The 23050-nt window shown below is 40.7% G+C and overlaps 1 protein-coding gene and 2 pseudogenes across 1 annotated transcript; 2 read left to right on the top strand and 1 right to left on the bottom strand.

Annotated features, from left to right (window-relative positions):
* The first annotated feature begins 9621 nt into the window (after positions 1–9621).
* On the top strand, positions 9622–15647 carry LOC131686808 (general transcription factor IIH subunit 4-like; annotated as a pseudogene).
* Positions 15648–16739: 1092 nt separating this feature from the next.
* Positions 16740–18154, bottom strand: LOC131686807 (serine/arginine-rich splicing factor 7-like; annotated as a pseudogene).
* A 1906-nt stretch (positions 18155–20060) lies between these two features.
* On the top strand, positions 20061–22775 carry LOC131690713 (uncharacterized). The gene is made up of 3 exons (XM_058976657.1): positions 20061–21534; positions 21674–21826; positions 21913–22775. The coding sequence occupies exons 1-3, from the start codon at positions 21319–21321 to the stop codon at positions 22156–22158; spliced, it is 615 nt and encodes a 204-aa protein (XP_058832640.1). The 5' UTR covers positions 20061–21318; the 3' UTR covers positions 22159–22775.
* The last annotated feature ends 275 nt before the right edge of the window (positions 22776–23050 follow it).

The following is a 23050-nucleotide window of genomic DNA, read 5'->3' as shown; positions in this document are numbered from 1 at the left end:
GACACTGTTCTGTTCATTGCAGCTAAGGATATAGATGAAGCCGTGGCGCATTTGAACGAAGATTTGCATTCCCTTGCTCGTTGGTTAAAATTTAAACAATTAAAGTTAAATGTTGCTAAAACTAAATATATGATTATCTCTTCGGCTAATACTAGGCCTGACGTTAACGTTGAAATAAATGGTGAGACTATTGATCGCGTTAGTGAATTAAAATATCTTGGAATAATCATTGATGATAAGTTAACCTTTAAGTCTCACATCGACAATGTCATCAAAAAGATTGCTAAAAAGTATGGTATATTGTGTCGTCTGAAGAATGATTTAACAATTAGTAGTAAAATTTTATTATATAAATCTATTGTTTCACCACATATTGACTTCTGCCCGTCCATTTTGTTTCAAATCAAACACAAATATTGAGGTTACAGCGATTGCAAAATAGAATCATGCGATTAATTTTAAAATGTAACAGATACACTTCCTCTAGTTTCATGCTAAGCGCATTACAATGGCTCTCTGTGAAGCAAAGAATTTATTACTTAACGATGGTGTTCATTTTTAAAATTATTAATGGAATGCTACCTCGATATTTGTGTGATCGAATTGAAAGAGGAAGTGATGTGCATAGGTACAACACTAGAAACGCGTCTGATGCAAGAACACCTAACTTTTTATTTAGTAGATCACAGAACTCCTTGTTGTACAAAGGAATAAGTTTTTTCAATTCGATGCCTAGACATATTAAACGTGCGGCAACATTAGCGGAGTTCAAAACACTATGTATTTCACACGTAAAATCTGCTTTGTAGACAGATTTTTTGAATTTTTATATTTTGGAGTTATTTGAATAACTATGTAATACCACGAAGATTGTATTTTTTTTTCTCTTCTATTTGCATTTAGTCACACTAAGTTATTATATTCGCTATGATGATGATGGATTTTTGTTAATTGTTTATTATAGTTTTTAAAAATAATGAGATGTCTACAGAAGTCTGAGCCACGCGCGCGATAAACAGATAGAGACTAACTTGAAATCGAACATGGTGACCAGTACTAAGAGCTCATCGGGTTGAATTGAAGCTTTTAGACTTTTGTTGTGATCAGGGTCTGATTTGAAGATGGAGTTGCTTTGCTGGCTTTGCTCGACAATAGAGTTAATCTCGGTTATTGCTGTCATAGCGGCAATAACGGAGTTGGTTCGTTGAGTGGGGGGCTTGGTGATTTCTTCTGATAAAACAAGATATCGGGTTCAATTCCTGATCAATCCAGGGTATTCCCGGAAAGGAATATCCCTGGATTGCCTTGGGTTAGTGGTACGCAACTTTCAATAAAGGGGCCTGATGTGGATGATATAACTCGATTAGACTCTGCACTGCCACTAGGCTCGTCACTTCTCACCTTAGCAGGTGGTAGTACCGATGTCTTGGTCAGGCGGGAGGAGTCTTACAGAGAATTATCAGAAATGGAAGCTATTGGGTTCAATTCCCGATTCTATCAAGTATCTTCCCGGAATGGAAATTTTCTTGATGGACCCTGGTTGTTGATGGAATATTGGAAATATATCTGGTTACGTTCTTTTGAAGGAAAGGCTATGTCTGTAAATTGAACCAGTCCGTTTTTTTTGTTAACTGGTCTTGTCATGATTTAAAATATTAATTATCTTCTAGATAACTCGTTCAGCTCACACCTTTGTGGGGGTATGAGGTGGGACCATCATCATCATCATCACCGAAGCTCAGCGGGCGAGTCTCTTATACCATTCGACTCAGTTAGTCGAGACCATAAAATGTCTTTTCTTTTATGTTTTGGGAACAGGAAAAAAATGAAAAACCAACAACTCAATGAACGGGTTTGGGCAGCCACCAGACCCGCTAAAAGAATCACTCTTGCACGGAACCTAATTCCTCCCCGGCACTACCTTACGGCTTTACTTCGGGGAGGGGATTTTTATGTGTACAATAGTTAGTTACTTCAGTAGAGTTACAGCACTTCTCCTCGACACACCACCAGTTTTCAACTATCTACACAACGTGGTAATAATTTTAAGGCAGCAGGAAAGCTAGATGTGCCATTTAGTAGCTCGACTTGTTCGCGAACTACTCGACCTAGTCCCCGACGATGAAACTAGCCTACTCCAACGAAGGATTCCCTTGCTGCGATAGGCTCTCCCGAAACCGAGCCAGGTGCCGAAGTCAGGTCGACGATTCCAGTGGAGCAGGGCGTCCGGTTCGCTGGTGCCACGACAACCCGCGACTAGTAGTGTCTCGTCACGGTCTAATCGGTCTAGTTCCTGAAGGTGAATCTAGCTTACGCCGACGGCGAGTTCCCCGGCGAAAGAAATTCTACCGATACCGATTCTTCTTCGATTTTCGCTATATTTCTCTCGGGTCAACCAGTAATGTGCCGTGTTTCGTCCGGTGATTCCCGATGGAGCGTAGTGCCCGGTTCGCTGGCGCCCCAGAGATCCATACCCAGTGATCTGACGCAGTCTACTCGACTAGTCGCCGTTGGTGGATCTAGCCTACCCCCGCGGAATATCCCGGCGGTGATTGCTCTCTCGAAACAGTTGACCGCGTTCAACGTGTTTATTTCGCTTGTCATTTTGTAGACTTCATTATCCGGGTTGATGCCCGCTCCTCCCGTTTCAAGCATATACCTGCGTGTCACTTCGAACCTCGAACATTCGAAGATCACGTACTCCGGTGTCTCCTCTACGCTCTCATACTCCGGGCACAATGGTGAAGTTGCGTGTCCGAATCTATGAAGATACTTACTGAAGCAGCCATGGCCCGACAGGAGCTGTGTTTGGTGGAAGTTCACCTCTCCGTGCTTTCTATTGACCCACATCGACAGGTTTAGGATGAGCCGGTAGATCCACCTTCCTTTCTGCACATTATCCCATTCCTGCTGTCATCTCGCAGTATAATTGATTCTCACCATTTTCCTCTCGTTTCTGGTCAGAGTCGGCGTAAAACACTTTTTTCCCAAGAGTGTAGAAGGATTCGGAATGATTTCTACCCGTCTGTATGACCGACGGCTCAGCGAAAATGTGCTTATTGATTGCTGATGCTACGTAAAGTATTTATAGAGCTAAGTACCAATTAGTCAATTCTTTTTAAATTCGTTGCATTCATTTTACATTCCCTGCGATAAAATCTTCTTGGGTGGGTACTGAAGCCCGCATGACAGTGTTAACTAATGGGAAGGTATCTCCGACGACTGTAACTATGACTGTTACTGGCTAGCACAAGCATGCGACTTACCTTTGACTATAACCTCGGGGTGCTCCTATCTGCTCCGATAATTCTTCTCCGGCCGCCGTTTCACGCCGACTCTGGCTCGCGCCACTTCCTCGATCGCGTCACTCACTCTCACACGCACTGATCCTACTTTTTGGTCGGTTTTGGGGAGACCGCGCGGATGCTTTTCAGGGTTCTCGGAACGAGGTACGTCGACTTAACCGGGTGGAAAACTATTCGCGGGTATAGGGAACACACTACCGGCGGCGGACTTCACATCCGAACTCGTGCGTGAGGTGTAATTTCCATTTTTCTTCGGGATTTTGTACGGACGGATTTTCTCTTCCGTCTGGGCGCCACTCGCGACACTTTTGTGGTAATTCTGGCCGGTATTGACACGCCGGACCTACGAACCGTTTCTTCGCTCCCTTTTTAATGCAATTTGTGTTACTTAAAACTTTTTGGTATTAGCCCTTTGGCTACACACGCGACCTTTAATTTTTCTTCCACGACCAAAGAACGTCTGCACAGTACCGTAACCAAAATCAAAGAGAGCGAGATCTCTTCTTCGGCCTATGATGAGCCCTTTCTAGCCCTGGTCGCTACCAATTGGGGCGGATGGAGCCGAACGCCAAGAGCGAGGCGCCCTGTGTGAGGGGATTGCTGGCAAAATGCGTTTCATGCCTTGGTAGCGACACTCGAGTTTTGAAACGGCGGTTTGTTTCCCTAATTTATTTTCTCTTTCCCTATTTCCTAAAGACAAATTTAGAATTTAACAATGTTTTTAACTTTATGGGACATGGGCAAATGTAATACGACCGACAACCATTCAAGCTTAATGGAGGTCGATTTGAATACCGAAGACCAAACTGAATCCAATAAGTCTCCTTTGGAATACAAATTATATCCATCTAAAACAACCGGCCGCTGGATGGTCTACTTCCGGACCAAAGATAAGCCATTTAACATCATCAATATATCGCGTGATCTAACTAAACAACACTCGGGCGTGTACGAGGAAGTATTTTTTCTACGTACCCGCACGGGAAGTAAAGATTGAGGGTGTAGTCTCAGAGAGGGGTCTTAGTTGCGAAATACGGGGTCGGTTTCAAGCAATTGCTTTCAGCAAAAATCAAGGAGTATGAGAAAACAACTTCATTTCCATCTTTATTTCGAGCATTTGGCCGGATTCGTTCTTCGAAAGAGGGATGGAATGCACCTCCGAGCAAATAGCGAGAAGAATTAAAACGCTCTTTGCACTTTTCATGCAAACCACTCATTTACAATAAAACTCTTCGCTCCGACGTGTGTTGATCCCATGTGTGCATTCTTCTCCATGGCTGCACACATAGTAGAGTATAATAGTGTTCACTTGGTCCCAATGTCAATTATGAAGTTTATGTCCTAGCATGTACAACATTTTCATTTCTACTGAGCATCCAGTCGGAAAATGAACCGGAATTTTGGCTGGTTCTAGTTAGTGTTTCGGCTTCTGTGACACAACTGACTGTACTGCAAACATTCACCCCACAAAACTTACGGTTTTATATTTACCCTATCAACGACCAGGCCCATATCGTTACAGTTCCAAGGAGGCTCTCTGTTCGATGGAGCATGGAGAGCACTCCTTGTTTATATTGGAAAATATAGGAGATCCTGAGTGCTTTATCTGAAAAATCTTACCAGATACAACTATTTCTTTTGAGATCTTTCGCATTGCTCCATTCCGGGTAATGGGAACGAGATTAGAATGGTAATGAGATGGTGGACAATTAGATATTATGAGGTGATATTTATGAAAGATCGCGTAACTTCAATGATTTTTTCAGCATTTTTTGTCAGAGGACGCTAGAAAATTGTCAAATTTCGTGGGACAATGGAAGTTTAGAAATCCCAAAGGTAGCAACAAAACTTGGTTAAAGAGGATGGGCAGCAGCAGTGTCAAGACTCCATCGTACATCCTATTCCCGCTGTCACTCGCATTGACTTCTGTCCTTCGTGGCCAGGTAGCTGGATCATGTTTCGGGAATCATCTTCTGCTTACCCGGACACATTTCGGCTAACGTCAACAGTCCCTTCATTTTCGCCATCGCGACTCGGCACGTGTCGCCTCGACGATTTGTTTCTACTTCTCAGCACAGCTCCTTATGGCAATCTGACATTCTAAGCTTGATCTCCTGTTTTAAAGTGGCCCTAGCTTCCCGAAACGTTACCTTGCGCTCGTCTCTATCTGGCTCCGATTCTGCTCTCTGAGCCCGCTGTCTGAGATAAGCAATGGCATACATGGCTCCAGTTTTCGCGGTGTTATTGCGCCACAAACTTCCACGTTCTCGGTCCCGTCGTCCGACCGAAATGCCTCAACGAAGAGGTGTTTATTGAAAGCTTTGATCTTCGACTTCCGCTCGCCGATCATCTTTCTCCTTGCTGCGGCAGGGTTCCATTGACCGATACGGTAGCGAATCGCCTGGTGGTCGCTATGCGTATTAGAGTGACAAGAAAAAAATGACCCCTATCGGCTCACCCCTGAGTCGATTCCTAGTCCCACCAGAAGTACTTGCTTCAAATTTGAAGCAAATCGGACAAGTCTAACTTTTGGACCAATTTACATGGAAAAAAGCCCACTAGCTCGCATTTTCGCCACTAGGTGGCACTGAATGCATTGTATTATCACAATAAGTGAAAATAAGAAAGATAATTTTATTGTCTACAACTTTGTCGAAGACTGCTAGTCAATCCGGCTTTGTTAAAAGAAGTTATTAAACTCTTAGCGAAGTGATGTCTGAGTTAGTTTTGCTCGGTTAACTACTCCAGCATTAGGCTGGACTGCTCAAATGTCCACCTTGGGGGGGAGGGCGTAACAGCTGCAGACGAAGACGCTGTTGATTTTGGCCACAGACTAACAGACATAACACTCAAAAACAAAGCTTCGCCCGCATTAACGGTCATTTTAAAAATATTTGTAGTTGGGACTGTGGCCACATTTGAAATTATGGCGCCACTGATATATGAACATGCATATGGGGGATAGCCCACTAGTGAAAAATTGTTCCCAAACCTGAGGGGTAACCCACCAGTAAATGGGTGTTTGGGACTGTGAATAAAAGGTGGAGCTAGTGTTCTGGGAAAATTGTCGGATCGATGTTTTTTGAGGGAATTCCCTCATAGTGTTATGTCTGTTAGTCTGTGTTTTGGCGATCACGAAGCGTTCGTATGGGTGTTCTACCACTTCTTCAATGGGGAATCCGCCCATAACAGCCGTTCCCGATCTATCCGCCACCCAGTTACCGTTATCAAAGGGGTCGTAGACTGCCACAACAATTGCCATTCAGTGTCACAGTGATTCAGATTTATCTGAGTTATCTCCATTACCGTTGGCCTGCAGTCGCACTCTTGTAGGCAGGACCTTTAAATCCACCCGTTTGATGGTCGTTTTAGTCCTCTGGAGTGCAAAGCATGCACGTCGGCCTTTGCGTGCCAGTCTCTCGTAATATGGCCCATCTCCCCGCATTTCCAGCATATCCTGGATCTATCTGGGACTTTGCAAGCCCCTATCAAATGTCCAAAGTCCAAATACTTGAGGTATTTCTGCGCTTGTTTATTCACTCGAGGGACGTCTCTTAATGGGCATCTAGACCATCCAACCGTAACTTTACCCACCTTCAACACCTTGTCAGCAGCGATTACCAGTAAACGAATCAACGCTGTCTGAGTTCCTCCGCATCCCTTCTTTCACCGGATCGTCATGTGAAACTCGCCAAGGTTATGGATTTGGTAATAGTCTCCTGCAATGTCGAGCTGGTACTCGTGGGATCCTTCTTCAACTCGAAGAGCATCTCGCCTTTAGGGTACGCCTGATTCTTACCATGTTTTCCCCCAAATCCTTCAGCTCTGGGTCCTCCCTGACCTTCATGAGCAGCGCTGCATACGTCGTCGCTTCATTGGCTTTGACGAGCACGGCTTCTCCCTTTGGCGCCTTCTGACAAGCCGGAGGTTTTCCTTTTCTCTTCTGCTCCACTTTTCACTCATCCTTCTGCTTTCGCAGTTTGCCGCGTTTTTCCTTCCGACCTACCACGGTACTCCAGCTTCCTCCCTCTTGGGTGACGTCCGTTCCTTCGGCAATAACAGCGTCCTCAAGCGTCTCTCTTTAAGGCCCGCCTGGTCTTCTGTCTCCTGGCGAGGTTCGTTGCTGCTGTTGGTGACCTCACCAAAACCACCTCTGGCGAATGGATTCGCCGCGCCTGCTCCTATGCGTGAGCTTTGTTTTTCTCCATGTAATTGGGTCCCAACTCCGGGCCGCTATCTCCACTCGTTGTACGTAGTCATCCCATGATTATCTCAGCAGCAGGGAGATCATGCTAGGGTTGACACTATCCTTCATGGGAAGTAGTGTTCAGTGCCGTATCGGCGTCAAATCTGGAATGGATCAACCGAACTTAGTACCACCAACTAAATGGTGACGAGTTTTGAACGTACCCGAAGACCCGTCAGGATTTTGCCGGAACGGAGGCAGCCATGCTGTTAGCCTATTCGCCATTCAAATTCAAATCGGTGTCATCGCTCCTTGTTTTCGTTCGCCATGGCCAGTATGCCATAAGCAGGATGTTACTGGCGTCGATCCTGATGTGCGGGTTGGCACTCCAGTTGGGCTAGAGTAATTTTATTGCCAAGATTCAGTACAAAATGCCAGTATCATCTTGTGCAAACCACAATCTGCAGATATATAGCTTAAGGTATAAGCATCAACATTGCCGAAGTCTGCAAATTGATCCAATTTTGCAGTAAAAAGATATTCTAATATAAAGTTATGTGTTGCCTCTCTTTCTCGCACATACTTAGAATGGGAAATTTCAAATAAAATGGATGCGTTGCGTTGTGACGATGATTTTGGCGGATTGCACTGACACTGACACACTGAGTTGCTTAGGAAGTGGTAAGTAGGAATTCATACCAATCCGACCCATATTAAAACCTCAACAACATGAGCAATCATTGCAGGCCGCCCCCACCTCCGTCGCTTACGGGGAAGGATAAAGGATAAGGTAGACGGGAAGTGTTGATGCTCCACCTACTTAACGGAAGGTAGACGACTTATCAGACTCTTGCATGGGTGTCGCGGAGTTGGTCGTTTGGAAGGGTTCGCTATGGTTCTAGGATTCGCTCCAAGCAAGCAATGCGACCTGTAAAGCATGGTTTATTAGGTAATAGTTAAGTTGGTTTTCGAGTACATGATCACTCGAAAAAGAAAAGATCTTATTTAATTCTTTGTTCTTTTTAAACTCTGGGTAGCCGGCTACCGATAGTATCCTGGTTTCTAAACAAAAACAATTTGAACTCCACACAGCCGACCATGGGAGTATTGATTAGAAAGCTAATCTTATCTGCGTAATGGGCCGGATCACTATTTATTGCGACAGTATACAAAGAAAATTCGATAATCCTTTTCTATGATATATTTATTGGGTTGAAAATTACCTAGTGATACGTTGGCAAAACTCGAAATTACATTCATAAAGAAGACGCCACGATTTTTCACTACGTATTGACCCTTGATCATCGATACTGTTGGGAATTGAGACATCCTAATATAAACCTAGGCTTAGACTTTCTGTTCATCGTATGTAGAGTTCAATCAAAATTAATCGATGTATATTGTCTGTACTTATCATTGTGTCGATCAAGAGAGAAATATGATTTATCTCAACTCTCATAGGCTTAGGTAGAAAGAAGATTAAACGGTCTCTTGGCTCCAGACCACCGCACGATCAGGTCGTATATTTTTCTGCCGTATAACACCGCGTGTTTAAAGATTGTCACATTCCGAAATCCGACTACGTTTCCCGTGGCCACTGATGGTCCGTACTCGCGCGTGCAGCTATCGAAGAGTTTGCACATGAAAGTGGTCCTTCGAACCGGATCGCGCCGGTGAAGAAAAGTAGAACATTTTTGTGAAGTGACCACGAGGAACGTGGATTGCGGAGAACGGAATCAGTGCATGAACGTTGGAAAAAATTGTGTGAAGCGTGCTACGAACAATGCACGTCTATAAATGTGATGGATGGACAATGAGTGCTAAAAAATAAGAAGAGACGCTGATCTATGAAACACATGAAAAATAGTACAGTGATAACCCAACTAAGGTTGACGAAGAAAAGTTATTGTGCTGTTGAGATTTGAGCGGTGTGCTGTGCAAAAATTGCTCGATGCCAGTTGGATCGCCACGTTGCTAGGCTTGATCACTGATGTATGCCTTTCATGCTTTCAGATTGGTATAGGTGGAATCGGTACGGTTTAGAAATCAGGTAAAATCGTGCAAGTGGTGAGTTGTTCCTGGGAGTTGTAAAAAAATATTGATCAGATTTAATTTTGCGCGTCTTCTAAGATGGCGGCCGAGAAGAAGCTTTTGGTGACGTCATATAGCCGTATGATTGACTCTATTGAGTCACGTTCGGAAAAAATGCTGATCTTTGTGCGTTCTTTTGATCCCGAGAAGCAAGAAAAGTCGATTCTCGAAGACAAGCTAGAGTCGGTTGAAGCCATGCGTTCTTTGTTTCATGAGACTGAGGTTAAGTTGTATGGCGTTATCAAGGAAGATGAGGTCCAGTCGTGTCAAATGACCAGTGAGAAGTTAGAAGACCTGTTCGATGAGATACGTCACATTATTCGAACCAAACTTCGTGCGATTGATCCTCCCAAGCCAGCGAGTGCACAGGTTGTAGTTGCGACTGCCCAACAAACCCAAGCAAAGTTACCAGACATCCCTCCTCCTTCGTTTCAACTGACAGTTGGAGGATTGAATTTCCTTCAAAGGTCAGTTCAATGCTCTGATAAAGCGTCGGAAATATCTTTCAGAAAGTGAGAAATTGTTTTATTTGAAGGCAGCCATTCAAGATGGTGCCGCCCACCATATTCAATCGTCCGAAGACACTTTCGCGTCCCTTTGGAAAGCCCTTAGCAGTGAGTTTGAGAATAAAAAACTGCTGGTCGACAAGCACATTGCTCAGTTGTTCCACTTAAAACCAATAATTCGTGAGTCAGGGTCTGCACTACGATGTTTGATAAACGATGTTACTCGCAACATTCGTGCCTTATCCAATCTTCAGTTAAAACTTGAACCTTTGTCGGAACAATTCCTTATTCACCTTATCTGTACGCGTTTGGATTCCCGTACCAGAAAGGACTTCGAACTACAGTTAATTGATAATTCGCTACCGTCTTGGGATAAACTGCTCGATTTTCTTCAGTCGCGCTGTAGGTGTTTGGAGAATATTGAACAAGACGGCAAGGACTCCTCTGTACATGGTCTAGGTTCTCGTACCAAGCCTAACTTTAGCGATCGCTTGTCGAATGTCTCCAAATCGTTCCCAGTCAGCACAGCTCCAACCAAGTCCAGTCCAACATGTTTCCTTTGTAAAGGGACTCACTACCTGAGTCGATGCGAGCAATTTCTATTCGTGCACTGTAAACTAAATAAGTAAAATTTACGAAAAGTTTCGTTCATCAAGCGGTCATTTCTTCGTACCACAATAAAATCAATTTGGCCACATCGATCGTTTAAAATAAAAAAAAATCGATTCTATTCTATTCTAACCCTTACACAGCCAGTATTGAATAGCATCCTGGAAAACACTACAGTTATTCTATAGTATTTTTCTTGTCAATATTAATATTTGAAGCATATTTTCATATGTCGCAAATATTAAACCGGCCAGGCCTACTGTGCACAGTTCTGTTTAAAGATGTTTCAAAATTAAACGGCAATCAAATTATTCAATTAATGAATAATTTGAATGACGAATCGTTTTGAAACTTAAAGAAGGAAGAAACGAGGACAACCGTACCAACCGTTTCCGTTTGAAGGGGATATGATAAATCGTTGGGAGTGACTTTGCTAAGAAGGTTAATGTCACTACTACTCGACCTGTTTCTACAACAGATAGGCGTACCTCAATTACTTTCTATGTTCATTATCAAAACTACGTTTTGTCTGGAAACGACACTTACGACGAACACAAACATGCATGAGCCGCACACCTGCTATCACGGTCGAACAACTTTATTCAAAAAAAATCGGCATCCGCAAAACTTCGGGATATAAAAGAATGGACTTTTTCCTTTACTTTGAATGTAATAATTAAATATTCTGCCGGGGGGGGGGGTCTAGAGCAACTTTTTATTTTAAAGTTTTTGATTGAAAACTTCAGTTTTTTTTAATGAAATTAATTTGCATTTTTGCTACTAATTGGTACTATAGACATTCAAAAAATACTAAAAGTGTGAATCTGAAGAACAATTTCATTGTCTACAACTTCGCGGAATGCTATAAATCGATGTAAAATCACCCGAGAAAGTTATTAAAATTTTATCAGTTTTTAGGTGTGTGCGGGGCCTATGGGTTAAGAAGTCATTAACAAGGACTTACAAAAAATGTTGGGTTTAAATGAACAGTAAATTTAGCTAAATTTCAATGTATACAAAGTCTCATTCTCAGCAGAAAAAATACCTGATCCTATCCTGCCCTTCTTCCTGATCCTATCCTGCCGGGTAAAATACAATTATCTTAAATTCAAAGCTTTATATTTGAATGAACTAAAGTAAACAGTTCGAGTCATTCTAATTAACAACGGATTTTGTTCCAATTTTGGGTTGAGAATCTTGTTTATCCTTATTAACATTAAAAGAAAGATTATTGAAAGAGAAAAAAGCTCTTCGAGTTTTGGATCCATGTTTGTTAACTTTTGGGGTAGGTTCATTTCATCAGAATTTATAGATGCAGAGTTTTGCTTGTCCTCAAATTTTATTTCCAAATCAAACAAATCATAGAAAATAGAACAAAACCAAGTTTCATAATTTCCTTTAAGAAGAAATTCCGGAGTCGTTACTCGTTGAACACGGATCACAACAGAAAACGAACAAGAAAATATCAGGCTGGACCATGCATTCAGTAAATTCTCAAAGTAATACAAGTCTGTTTATTGAAGATTTCCCTCATAATATGGGATAAGAGCAAAGACAACATATCAAGAAGACAGAGTTGCCAGTTCAATTCAGGATCTGGAGACATTGACAGCAACACGTCTTTTGGGTAAAGGTGATACGTTCTATATCTACTTTATTTTGAGATCGCTATCTTCGTACAATAGACAAAACCTTTATTTCTCATTTACTATTGCGGTTTCTGTTCAATGTACAGCGATTCCCAAAAGTTAATAAGTTTCTCATTCATGAAACTGTCAATCAGGATTTTCAATCGAAATAAAATCAAATGACTGAATATCTAATCGAGTTGATCAAATATTAAGTTAAAATTTAGGCCGAATATATCCCACAAGATGCTAACAAGCAAAATGGTTGCTTCAAGATTATATCGAACATACTCCAGAATAAGTGAAAAAATAAAAAAGAAGAAACAAATATATCTATGACAGAAAAAAAAGGTTTCATTTTGCTGCATTACCCAGTATCTTTCAAAAGAGTCTTAATTTCGTTCAAATTTTATCTACTCTTCTCTATATCTCCTTGCTCCTGAAATATTATTGGTGCGCATAAAACGGTGGAATCTGGAATTATATTTTTTCCGCTTAAAGGTGCGACTTTGCTAGCATTCAGGTTCTTCTGAGCACACTGTTAAAATAAGGCAATCCATTTTTTTACAAATGAAAATGTTTTTGGAATATAGCTTCTTCACCAATAGGCCCCGTGCAAATCTAGAAACTTTGATATAAATTTAATAGCTTTCTCTGGCGATTTTATATCGCAATGTAGTTTTCTTACAAAGTTGTACACAGTGAAATTGTCCATTAAATTCTTACTTTTGGTAATATTTGAATGTCTAAAGTACTAGCTAGGGGCAAAAATGTGAAACAGTTTCATTGAAAAACAAAACAAAAAAACTTTAAAATAAAAAGTTGTTCTGGAGCCCCCGACAGAATATTTTAGTTTTACCTTCAAATGAAAGAGAAAAGCCGATTCTATCACATGCTGGAGTTTTAGCGATGCCAATTTTTTTCGAATAAAGTTGTTCTACCAAACACACCATGGCTATAGGCACAGTTAATCATTTGGATTTGAGTGAAACCATTCCATTAAACACATCCACGAAAGTGAAAATTATAAATACAAAAAGAAGAATCTCACTAGATTGGCCGCAACAGTCGTCGTAGGGGAATTGTGGGAAATACCAACACCCCACAACTTTTCCTAGAAATCAAATTTTTATTCATTTCATAATGATACATTATTATTAGTACGTTTATGTAGAGCATTTGAAGAAAAATTGGATTTACGTTAGTGCGCCGAATGTCATAAAAATAAACAAAACATGCGACAGCAGCGTTCATACTCGTCTGGATGTAAAATTTCGTTAGTAGATTTTAAGGGTTTAACCGAACAAAAGTTTTTCAAATCACCCCATTTTTCAGTACCTATTATTATCGACCTTTCCTATGATCAACTAGGTGCATTGAAGATGAGTTTGAGAAATTCAATATTTTTAATTGCTTTTATAAAAAAATGTGCGCTGTTGGGGTAAAACCGACACACTGTTAAGATGGTTGTGTTTACTTGCGATTCATTACAAAAGGCTGGGGATCTTTGTGACACTTCAATAACACTATTAGCACACTATAGTAATAGCTGAAATACACAGAAACACTTTTATTGTGTTTATTTCTTATAAGTCTCTTTAAAAATCAAAAATTGGAATTTTTGCTTATCTGATTCTATCGAAGCATTTGCTATTTCTGCAAAAAGCTCATCAAACCGAATTTCTAGTGTTCTCTTGGTTTGTCATAGACGAACTTTATCACAATGAGACAATGATATTATGTATACCCCAATAGATCGTTGATGATCAGAGTCCGAAAAATCAAATCTGAAAAAGATAGTTTTACTAAGAAGTGTGTGTGTGTCACTTATAAGTGAATGAATCCAATCAGCAGAACGTAGAACGCTTGCAAATCTTCTCTTACGAAATAAAATGACACTGAAGGTTGCAATGATGTGCGCAAGGATTATTTGGAAATACTCATATCAATAAATAATCCTACAGCATAAAATATTCTTATTTATAGTACTACGCTTTCGAACTTTCTTCCCCTCACTACATGATGAAGCAATAAAAAGCACATATTTGCATCATACATACTCACACTTTATTAATCACGCATATATCTAATTTTTAATGAAGATAAAGATTTTAATAGAGTGGAGAGAAAATAAATTAAAGGGGGTGTCGATGTTACCCCTATAGCAACGACACGACTAGACACTTGCATTCCGAAACTGTATCGCAAATCTGACTACCCCTCAGTAACTCAGGTAACTGGTACTGTCAAATATGATATTTGGATGGAAAATATATGAACCCTGCAACACTGAATAATCTGTTGTTATTTTTTCCAAATAACCTTCCATTGCAACCCCTGGTTACGCTGTTATTTATTTACAAAATCTTTATCAGTTAAAAAAAATTTCGGAAAAATATTTTGTGTAGTGTAGAGAGTAATAGTTATAGTAAGTAATTATTCATCATTTGATTGTGCTTCCAATTCTTGTTGCTGGATACTCAGGCACAGGTTTGGCATTTTATGCTACAATATTTGGATACGTGCGAAGCTAGTGGATTAGACCTCGCCGAATGTCTGTCGATGTTGTTTTAACTGAGCTTTTCAACTCTTGGCCGAGATTACAGTTCCGAAGGATTGAGCTAAGGGTTGCTTATATTCTTGCAGCATCTGCGAGAGTTTGGTTTAGTCTATCAGCAGAAGCGGAAGGAGCGGCGGTTTTATACCACTCGATTGGAAAATAACATTACTTCGAAGAACGCCATTCCGACCACCCGGAAGATGATATTTCGACTCAAGACAAAGGATAGATTGGGGTTGAAACAAACTACAGAGCTTGTGCGTATACGGATTCTAACCTGCAGGTGGCTTTACTGGGTCACAGAGCTACTAAATCGCTTCCCAAATCTCGTGGTTGGCGTGTTGACCCGTGAGGCAGTCCTTCCTGGGTGGTATAACAACTGAACAGATAATCACCTATCTGAAACAGCTCGCGCATCTCACGGTAAGTGAAAAGTTTCGTGCAATTTAAATTTGTTATGACCTCTTGTTAACAATAAAGATGCTGAACACGAAACATACCGCCAAAACCAAGTCAGCCCTACCACCGACGGTTGTCAATCAGATCAAATTATGGGAAAACGAACGCAATCGATTCACCTACACCGAGGGAGTGTACAATCAGTTTCTTTCGCCGGGCGATTTCAACAAACTGCGCGATTACGCCCAGTCGATTGGGGTGATGACCTGGCAGAACGAACGCACCCGCACCATGGTCGTCACCAAGAACGGCCACAACGATGTCAAATGGTTCTAAGAGCGATACTCAAAGGGGTGGAACTGAACCACTGGATGCCGGAACTAGCAGCCAAGGGTTGGGATTTTTTAAACAGGGAAAGATAAGCTATGTCGCATTTGGTTTGCTTTAATAAAATTGTAGAACTAGGGGAGATCTAATACAGATGTTTTGATTAACTGTACTATCTCATCTCTTAGATACGAAGTTATCCTTCGAATGACAGTTGGAAGCTTTTTAGGTTTTTAAATCAGGCTATTTTCTTAACTCCTAAAGAAATTAGGTTTGAAGCGTGATGCAACTAAGGAACCATTCATAAATTACGTAACGCGAAAATTGCCCAAAATTGACTCCCCCCTCCCCCCATGTAACAAATTGTCACAAATTTCTTAATCCCCCCCTCCCCTATTACGTAACAAATTCCTCGAAAAATTTTTTCGTTCGGTAGAAACATGTTACGTAACGATCTAGCCTACTCCCCCTCCCCCATATGTCACAACATGTCACAACTTCTCGTACGTGAATGGTCCCTAACGTATTTGTGATTGGTTCTCTGTGACCACATTGCCAATTCAAAGGCAACCATCAGTAAGCGGAAAGAAGTTTAAAAGCTATAATGGGTGATCGGCCAGATTCAGCAAAGAGCGATTCCATCGGAAGTTTTCAAAAGTAGTAAATCTATAAAAAAGCATTCTAAAGAAGTTGTCGCCCTGCAGCAAGAATTCAGCGGACTGGACATTGCCAAAGCAAATTGACACCCCGGTTTCTAACACCGATTTTAACGTGCATAGTTTGTCCTTATAGCTCAAAAGAACATGGATTTTAGTAGCTGTATATTGCATTATTGAATGTAGCAATCTGTATTTCTGTTCCAAGTGAAACATTCTCTAGATGACGTAGTTTTTGTAGCATTATTCCAACCCATCGTTAAAAGCAGTGAACACTAGAAATGCTCGGATCCGACATCCCTGTGCAGTTTCTGAATGAGCTGAAAGCTATTTTTACCAAAATTGCATACATCTTGAGAAATATATCTGTTCGTTATACGGGCAGTAATTTGCGTACACGGTTATTCAGATTAAACCGTTTTGCTCGGATGAACTGAAGGTTGTGTTGCAAGGCTCATCTCGATGCAACCGGTCAACGGCGATGCGATCTGAAGCCTGATCTGGTTGCCGAACGGGGTGACTCCAGGAGTGGGTCTTGGAACGTCCTGGCGATTTAGTATAATCACGAGTAAACGAACTTTCGCGAGTTGTCTTCCTCAGTTTGTTGGATTGGGTATGGCGGTCTCGGTCATGTTTACGCTTCGGCTTCGACTGTAACTCTTGGAACGAATTCGGAGCTTATGAGAGCGCGAACGTGAACTGCGGCTCCGAGATCTCTTGCTTGCTTTAGTATAATCTCGGACATAATGACCTCGCCCTCCACACTCGTAGCGTCTGTCGTCCGGATGGAAGTTGCCACTACCTCATTTGCCATGCGGTGGTTCGCCACCACAGCGAAAACAACGACCGCTCTTGCCGGTAGACAGTTCGACACGAGCACAACGGCCTCAGACTGTTTTTCCATCAAGACCACGCGCCGAATCCTCTGCATCCCAGGCATCTTCAAATCCTACAAATGCAAACTCGGATGGATTGCGAGCAACCCACACGTTTCTTAGCGGATCTCAATCTTCTGCTTGCTGGCGTTATTGCATAGCTCTCCAACCTAAACATAAACAAAGCGTTGTGAGGATGTGAGACATTTTTCTAGACCAATAATAAGAGCTATCACTTCACGTTCTAGACACTTTTCAGGCCAAAAGGCTTCGAAAGAAGCAAATTTTGCCGAAATCCAAAAAACAAGTTCGCTTGCGACTCTTGCGGCAAACGAAACAGTATGTTTTCTTTCCTAGCTGTTACGGACTTTGGTTGCTAAGGTATTCAAATAAACATTGAGAAAAAACGAGGCAGTGTTGCGCGAGAAATTTATATTTCATCATTACCGAGGGGTCGCTCAATGTACTGGTAACTGGCGGGATATTTCTTGGACACTTTTTTTTTCGAAATTTTACATGAAGTTTCAGGTCGTGTCGTTGCCTATAGGGTGTCGGTTTTACCCGCAGTGCCTACAAAAAGTCACTTTGTTCTCCGAGTTTTACAACCAATAATTTTTGATGAAATTGATTTTTCGAAGCGCTGAAAAAATTAAGTCTTGTTAAGAATTTTCTGTAGAAGAATTGTGCATTAAAATTATAATTTTTAATTGGTTTGGTGGCAACTTAGAAAAAGTGTTAAGCTTAAGGTGTCGGTTTTAACCATAATTCCCCTACCATTCTTCATCTAATATTGAACGCCATCACTCTGACCATTCCCGCTACCGGAGACGTTATTCAGGGATTTACCTTATTGCTTGATTGTTGGAGAGGTCAGGCAATTATCCTGAAACAATACCTTTAATTCGTCCTTCGAAGGCATTTTTCCAACAATTTGCTGTGATAACTTGAGCAAGTCTGCGTCCGTCACCAGTAACTTCGCGCTCCTGGTCGAACTGATCACGGAAGCTACCATCTTCGCTATTCCGGGATATTAGGTGTTGCTGTTTAAAGTGGTCTCCGTCACTGTTATCTATCCGCTGGCCATCTTCGCTATCTCGATGCAATGACTTCATATTCCTCGGCGAATTAACTAATTAGTTCAAAATATCTTTATCAACAAGGACTGAATTTAGTAGATGAAAAAAGGAGACATGTCGTGAAAACGTGTCTAGTTTTCACCAAGCCTACTATCCAACCTTCTTCTAAATTAAAAAAAAATCGATGTTGTCAAACATCGATCTCAAAAGATCGACTGAAAACAACAAGCTAATAAATACGTAAACTTTTCTAAGATAAACGAAATGAATTCATGCGACCAACGAAATCGTTCGTATTATACACAAACGTTTATCAAAATAAACAAAACATTTCGTTTCATTCACGATAAATAATGTCGTTATCAACGATAACAATCGTGCAGTGTACATTAAATGTGTAAAATTTACGAAAGCTTTCGCTCAGCAAGCGGCTATTCTTGTTCATGAAATGAACGAAACCTACTATTTACAATGCACGAAAATGCTTCGTTGCAGAAAACGACGAATGAATTCGTGCATTGCAAGATCGATTTCATTATATTTACGAATTTATATTATCAGTGCATTTAAACTGGTCACACCATGATGTCCAAATGATGCAATACATATTAAAATGTGTACAACATTACATGGATTTGCGTGTCTAGATCATTAATCGAAGTTACCTTGACCACATTGGCCACCTATGACGGTTCTTCATATCCCCCGGGGGAATACGCCAAGTTTCTAAGCTAATATCACACCTATTTTCCAGCGAACTCTTTATCTACTTTTACAAACTTGATTTCAAATCAAAGATATGATACTTCTATTGACTGCTATAAGATTTAATTCAGTTCTGATTTTTGGTTCCGGAGTTATAGGTTGGTTATTGCGATCACATAGGTTAAAAATCTATTAAAATGAACATAAACAATTTCGCTGGAATTTTCGAAAAAATTAGCTCAACGCTTTTTCGTAAAATCTCGGAAAACGAACGAAAAATTTTTAAACTGCCTCACGAGCACGCGCAGGGTGACTCTGTCTATTGTATGCGTTGTTATTTTTACGCACAAAAATCAAAAATCACAAAATGGCAATCACTAATCAAGCTATTAATACTAACTAGTTCAGCAATATTCACGAATAACCTAGATTACTGACGATTATGTGACATTTTGCAGCGATTCTTATTCGCTTAGGAAGCAAGTATATCTATCGGTTCTACCATTAAAGCTAATAGCCTTCAAATGTTGTATAATCCATTCCTTCATCCAGATCACATGTGTGTTGTTGGGTGGGTATTGTTTTTCTTACCAAAGTTCACCGGGTGCTTTACGACAATCGAACTATTCTACATTTCAAGCACGTACCTACTACCATCGCAAGAGTTGCTGTTTGTGTTTAGTCACACTTACATAATGTTTGGCAAACAGTGCCAAATTGTGCCACAGCCGCCGAAAAAGCAAAACAAACAAACAAGCGCTTCTCTGTGTGGGGAATGAGTTTTTGCGGTATGTACATATTCAATGTTCAGCTCGTGCTAATGTGGGATTTCAAGTACCCAAAAAAGTTAATCTAATTCAAGGAATAAATCAAATGGGGTTTTGTGCTACGAACAAATTTCCAGCATCTTCAATTATACAAACATGTTGAATAATACTTACACTACGATGTTTTTAAATAACAATCGCTAAATGAGGGCAAGATTTGACAAATTTAATTAGAGCTACATACTAGAAGCAAATTTAAATTTATGTTTTAATTATACGTTGATATTGAATACTTAGTAGACAACAGCCCGAAAAAACGAATAACTGAATGACTCATCATGTGGATTTCAATACACAGTACGGACAAATTATAAGTCTTTAGAAGTCTAACTACTGATACTCATCAAGTCTCTATTGAAAATTTACATTAATAAACATCATAAGTATATAGCATTTCAAACAATCGCCAGCTAATTTGATTGCACTCAATTTGAAAAACTGATTGCAATTTCTTCACCATTTCTACAGTTCTGAGCTCGATTCAAGGGTAGGTATGTACCTCCACACAAATGCGGCAGTATGGGGTTTAAATATTCATTAAACGAGCGCACGTTTCATTTCATCCGAGAGTAACGAAGAAAAATGTCTGTACCCCACAATCGCACACGTCGCTGGCTGCTGTAGTGAACGATACACCATCCACCAGCATTCAGCATTCGATGGATGCATTCGATGGGCAAACCGCGTTGAAATGCACTTCTGACACGTACCTACCACAGCGGGTCACGTAAACGTTAATTTTCGAACGAAACCAGGAAAAGTAACACTTGGTTGAATTATGTATTAGCAGGGGCATATTTCGACGCTATCAACGATAAAAAGTATTGCAGGGAATGTGCAGAATTTCAAACAAGGAGAAATTAGTCGGGTTTCCTGTGCTGCTGAAAGGATATTAAAGTACCTACCAAAAAGATATCATTCAGTTCCTGTCGTTGGTTTTAACGCACTTATTTGATCTCCTTTGTTTAAGAAACACATCAACAGTAAAAAAATCAAACATCACTGGCGCAGCAGCAGGCTCAAATTTAAATGCTTTGAAGTTGTCCTGACAACGTAGCCTCGCTCGCCACTGAAAGCAATCCATGGTTTGGCAATTTTTAAACGTGACTTTGTTGACTCTCCTTGTTGCAGGATCGTTAGAACGTAACTTAATTATGTGTTTTTTTTTAATAAAACCAATATTGAATGTCAATACAAATTTCAGCAAAAAACAAACACAGATTCCAGTGGGAATAAAATGGACATATTTACAAACAGACATAGAGCCAGTGCCTCAGAGATGTTGAACTCTCCACACCTAGGTTAGTTTATTCATTAATTCAATTCAGTGTCGATAAATGAAGACTTAACTTATTTCGAACAACACTGTCATTTTTCCTAAAGTTTGTAAACATTTGAGCAAACCTAGGGCAACTAGTATCCAATAACGAAATCAGCACATGTTGGTCGCTATTTATGGCACGAAATTGTTAATCACAGTATGCCAGTAAATTCCCAACCTTCGCCGACATTTCCGATTTGGTGCAAAGATTTAAATTGAACACTAAATTCTTCCGGGGTCGCGTGAAATGTCCACCTGCTATCGTTCGGTTTGTTCCGGCCGGCGAAACGTGCCTCCTGTGCTACCCGAGCCATTAAATCAGCCCAAATTACCTCTAACCAGCGCTGGAGTGGTCGAGGGCGTGAACAGTTTTCTGAACCAGTTCGAGGCACGATTAAACAGTTCGTGGCAGAACGCCCTATTCATCAAGTGGTACGCCGTGCTGATCAACGTTGTCGAAGCGGTAAGCCGGCTGTCGATGTCGATGACGATGTCGTGTTGTGGATCGAATAAAACATCCCGATAATTATTGCTTTTGTACATATAAATTTTCATTCGTTCTGTACTGCTTACGACAGGGTTCTGTATTTTTCTCCCAACAGTGTTTTACTATTCATGCGATAGTCAAGTTTGGACGGGAGGAAACTAGGGGTTCCGGAGGTAGTGGATCAGGTACAATCAGCAAATATCTTCATTTGTTGACAAAGGTGATGACCGGACTATCCAATGTACTTGCAATTATAGGTATACTGCAGGTAGGGTGGCTATAAACGAGAGATAGTGCATTTTTTTTAAAAAATGCTTCATATTTTTTTAACTGAACTCAAACCAAATATTTCAGCCCAACTGCAAGTACCTGCTGCCCTACTTCCTCATCCACTTGGCTGTCCTGTTTCTGGAGCTGCACTATTTAGTGGTCGGTACGGTACTCGGCTGGAACTTACGCAAACCGCGGACACGTGCCACCCGAGCAAGCGTCAGATCAGTGTGGCGAACTCTGTCGATGTTAACGTTTGTCGCTTTCAACTTGCTGATAATGATTGGAGCGAGATTCGCCACCAATGTTGTCGTTACACTGCCAAATTAGGTTGATGCAAAACGTGACATCGGAGCTGTAAAACGTGAACTTTTATGCTTACCGGTCAGTTCAAGTACAAATACCGTTAAATGATTGACGATCGATGTGGTTCGCAGAAGCTAAGGCTGGTTTGTTACGGTTGGTGTGCGTGTTGAATAAATCATATTGTATTTAAATCTGAATAATAAGATTATATCTTCGATTAAAAGCTTATTCTATTTCGCCAGTAAATTAAATTTGCTTCTATAAAGAATAAACAATTGGGTATCTCCAACAAAAAACACGATTGTAAATATTGTAGATGGCCTATTCTAAGTATATATGAAGAAACCAATAAAAATGACTGATGCACACAATATTGTTGGCACTTTCAACTTTCTCAAACTCAGCTCCACCTCAAAAAGCCAATCGCTCGATTTTCTCAGCAGATAAAGATAACAGGAACAATATTAGCCCCACGTTTATGCACAAACTTGGTATCTATGACGCGCTTATTTCTTATGAGTCTCAGACACCAAGACGAGTCAACGAACTTTCACGGAGTCCATTGTTAAATGTAAATAATGATAGAACATGAAACATTTTCAGTCTCGACTGTTGCTGTAGTGTATATTGTATCAGTCGATTGAGATATAGCACATCAGAAGGTGAACAAATATCAAAACTTTGTCGTCTCGTTGGAATAATTTTGGGACACTAAATTAGTTCGTCTTTTCTGATGCGAACTGTGAACAGACGTGCATTTCGTGCTTTTGAGTTGCGTAAAAATTAACGATCTTAACATTCGAAGGTAAGATGGATACTCGTCGCCAGTTGCGCAACTGAATTTCACATTTATGAATTATTCGCCTCATTTATGTGCAAAACATTTTTAGTTTGTAGGTCACACTTATTCCCGAAT

The sequence above is a fragment of the Topomyia yanbarensis genome, chromosome 3 (genome assembly GCF_030247195.1).
Source record: "Topomyia yanbarensis strain Yona2022 chromosome 3, ASM3024719v1, whole genome shotgun sequence".
NCBI lineage: Eukaryota > Metazoa > Arthropoda > Insecta > Diptera > Culicidae > Topomyia > Topomyia yanbarensis.
The sequence above is the reverse complement of the archived record's forward strand: the minus strand, read 5'-3'. Positions and strand labels throughout refer to the sequence as shown.

Coding starts and splice junctions, on each gene's coding strand:
- LOC131690713 (XM_058976657.1), top strand. CDS start 21,319: ATGTCCACCTGCTATCGTTCGGTTTGTTCCGGCCGGCGAAACGTGCCT. Junction 21,535..21,673: donor TGATCAACGTTGTCGAAGCG/GTAAGCCGGCTG, acceptor TTCTCCCAACAG/TGTTTTACTATTCATGCGAT. Junction 21,827..21,912: donor CAATTATAGGTATACTGCAG/GTAGGGTGGCTA, acceptor CAAATATTTCAG/CCCAACTGCAAGTACCTGCT.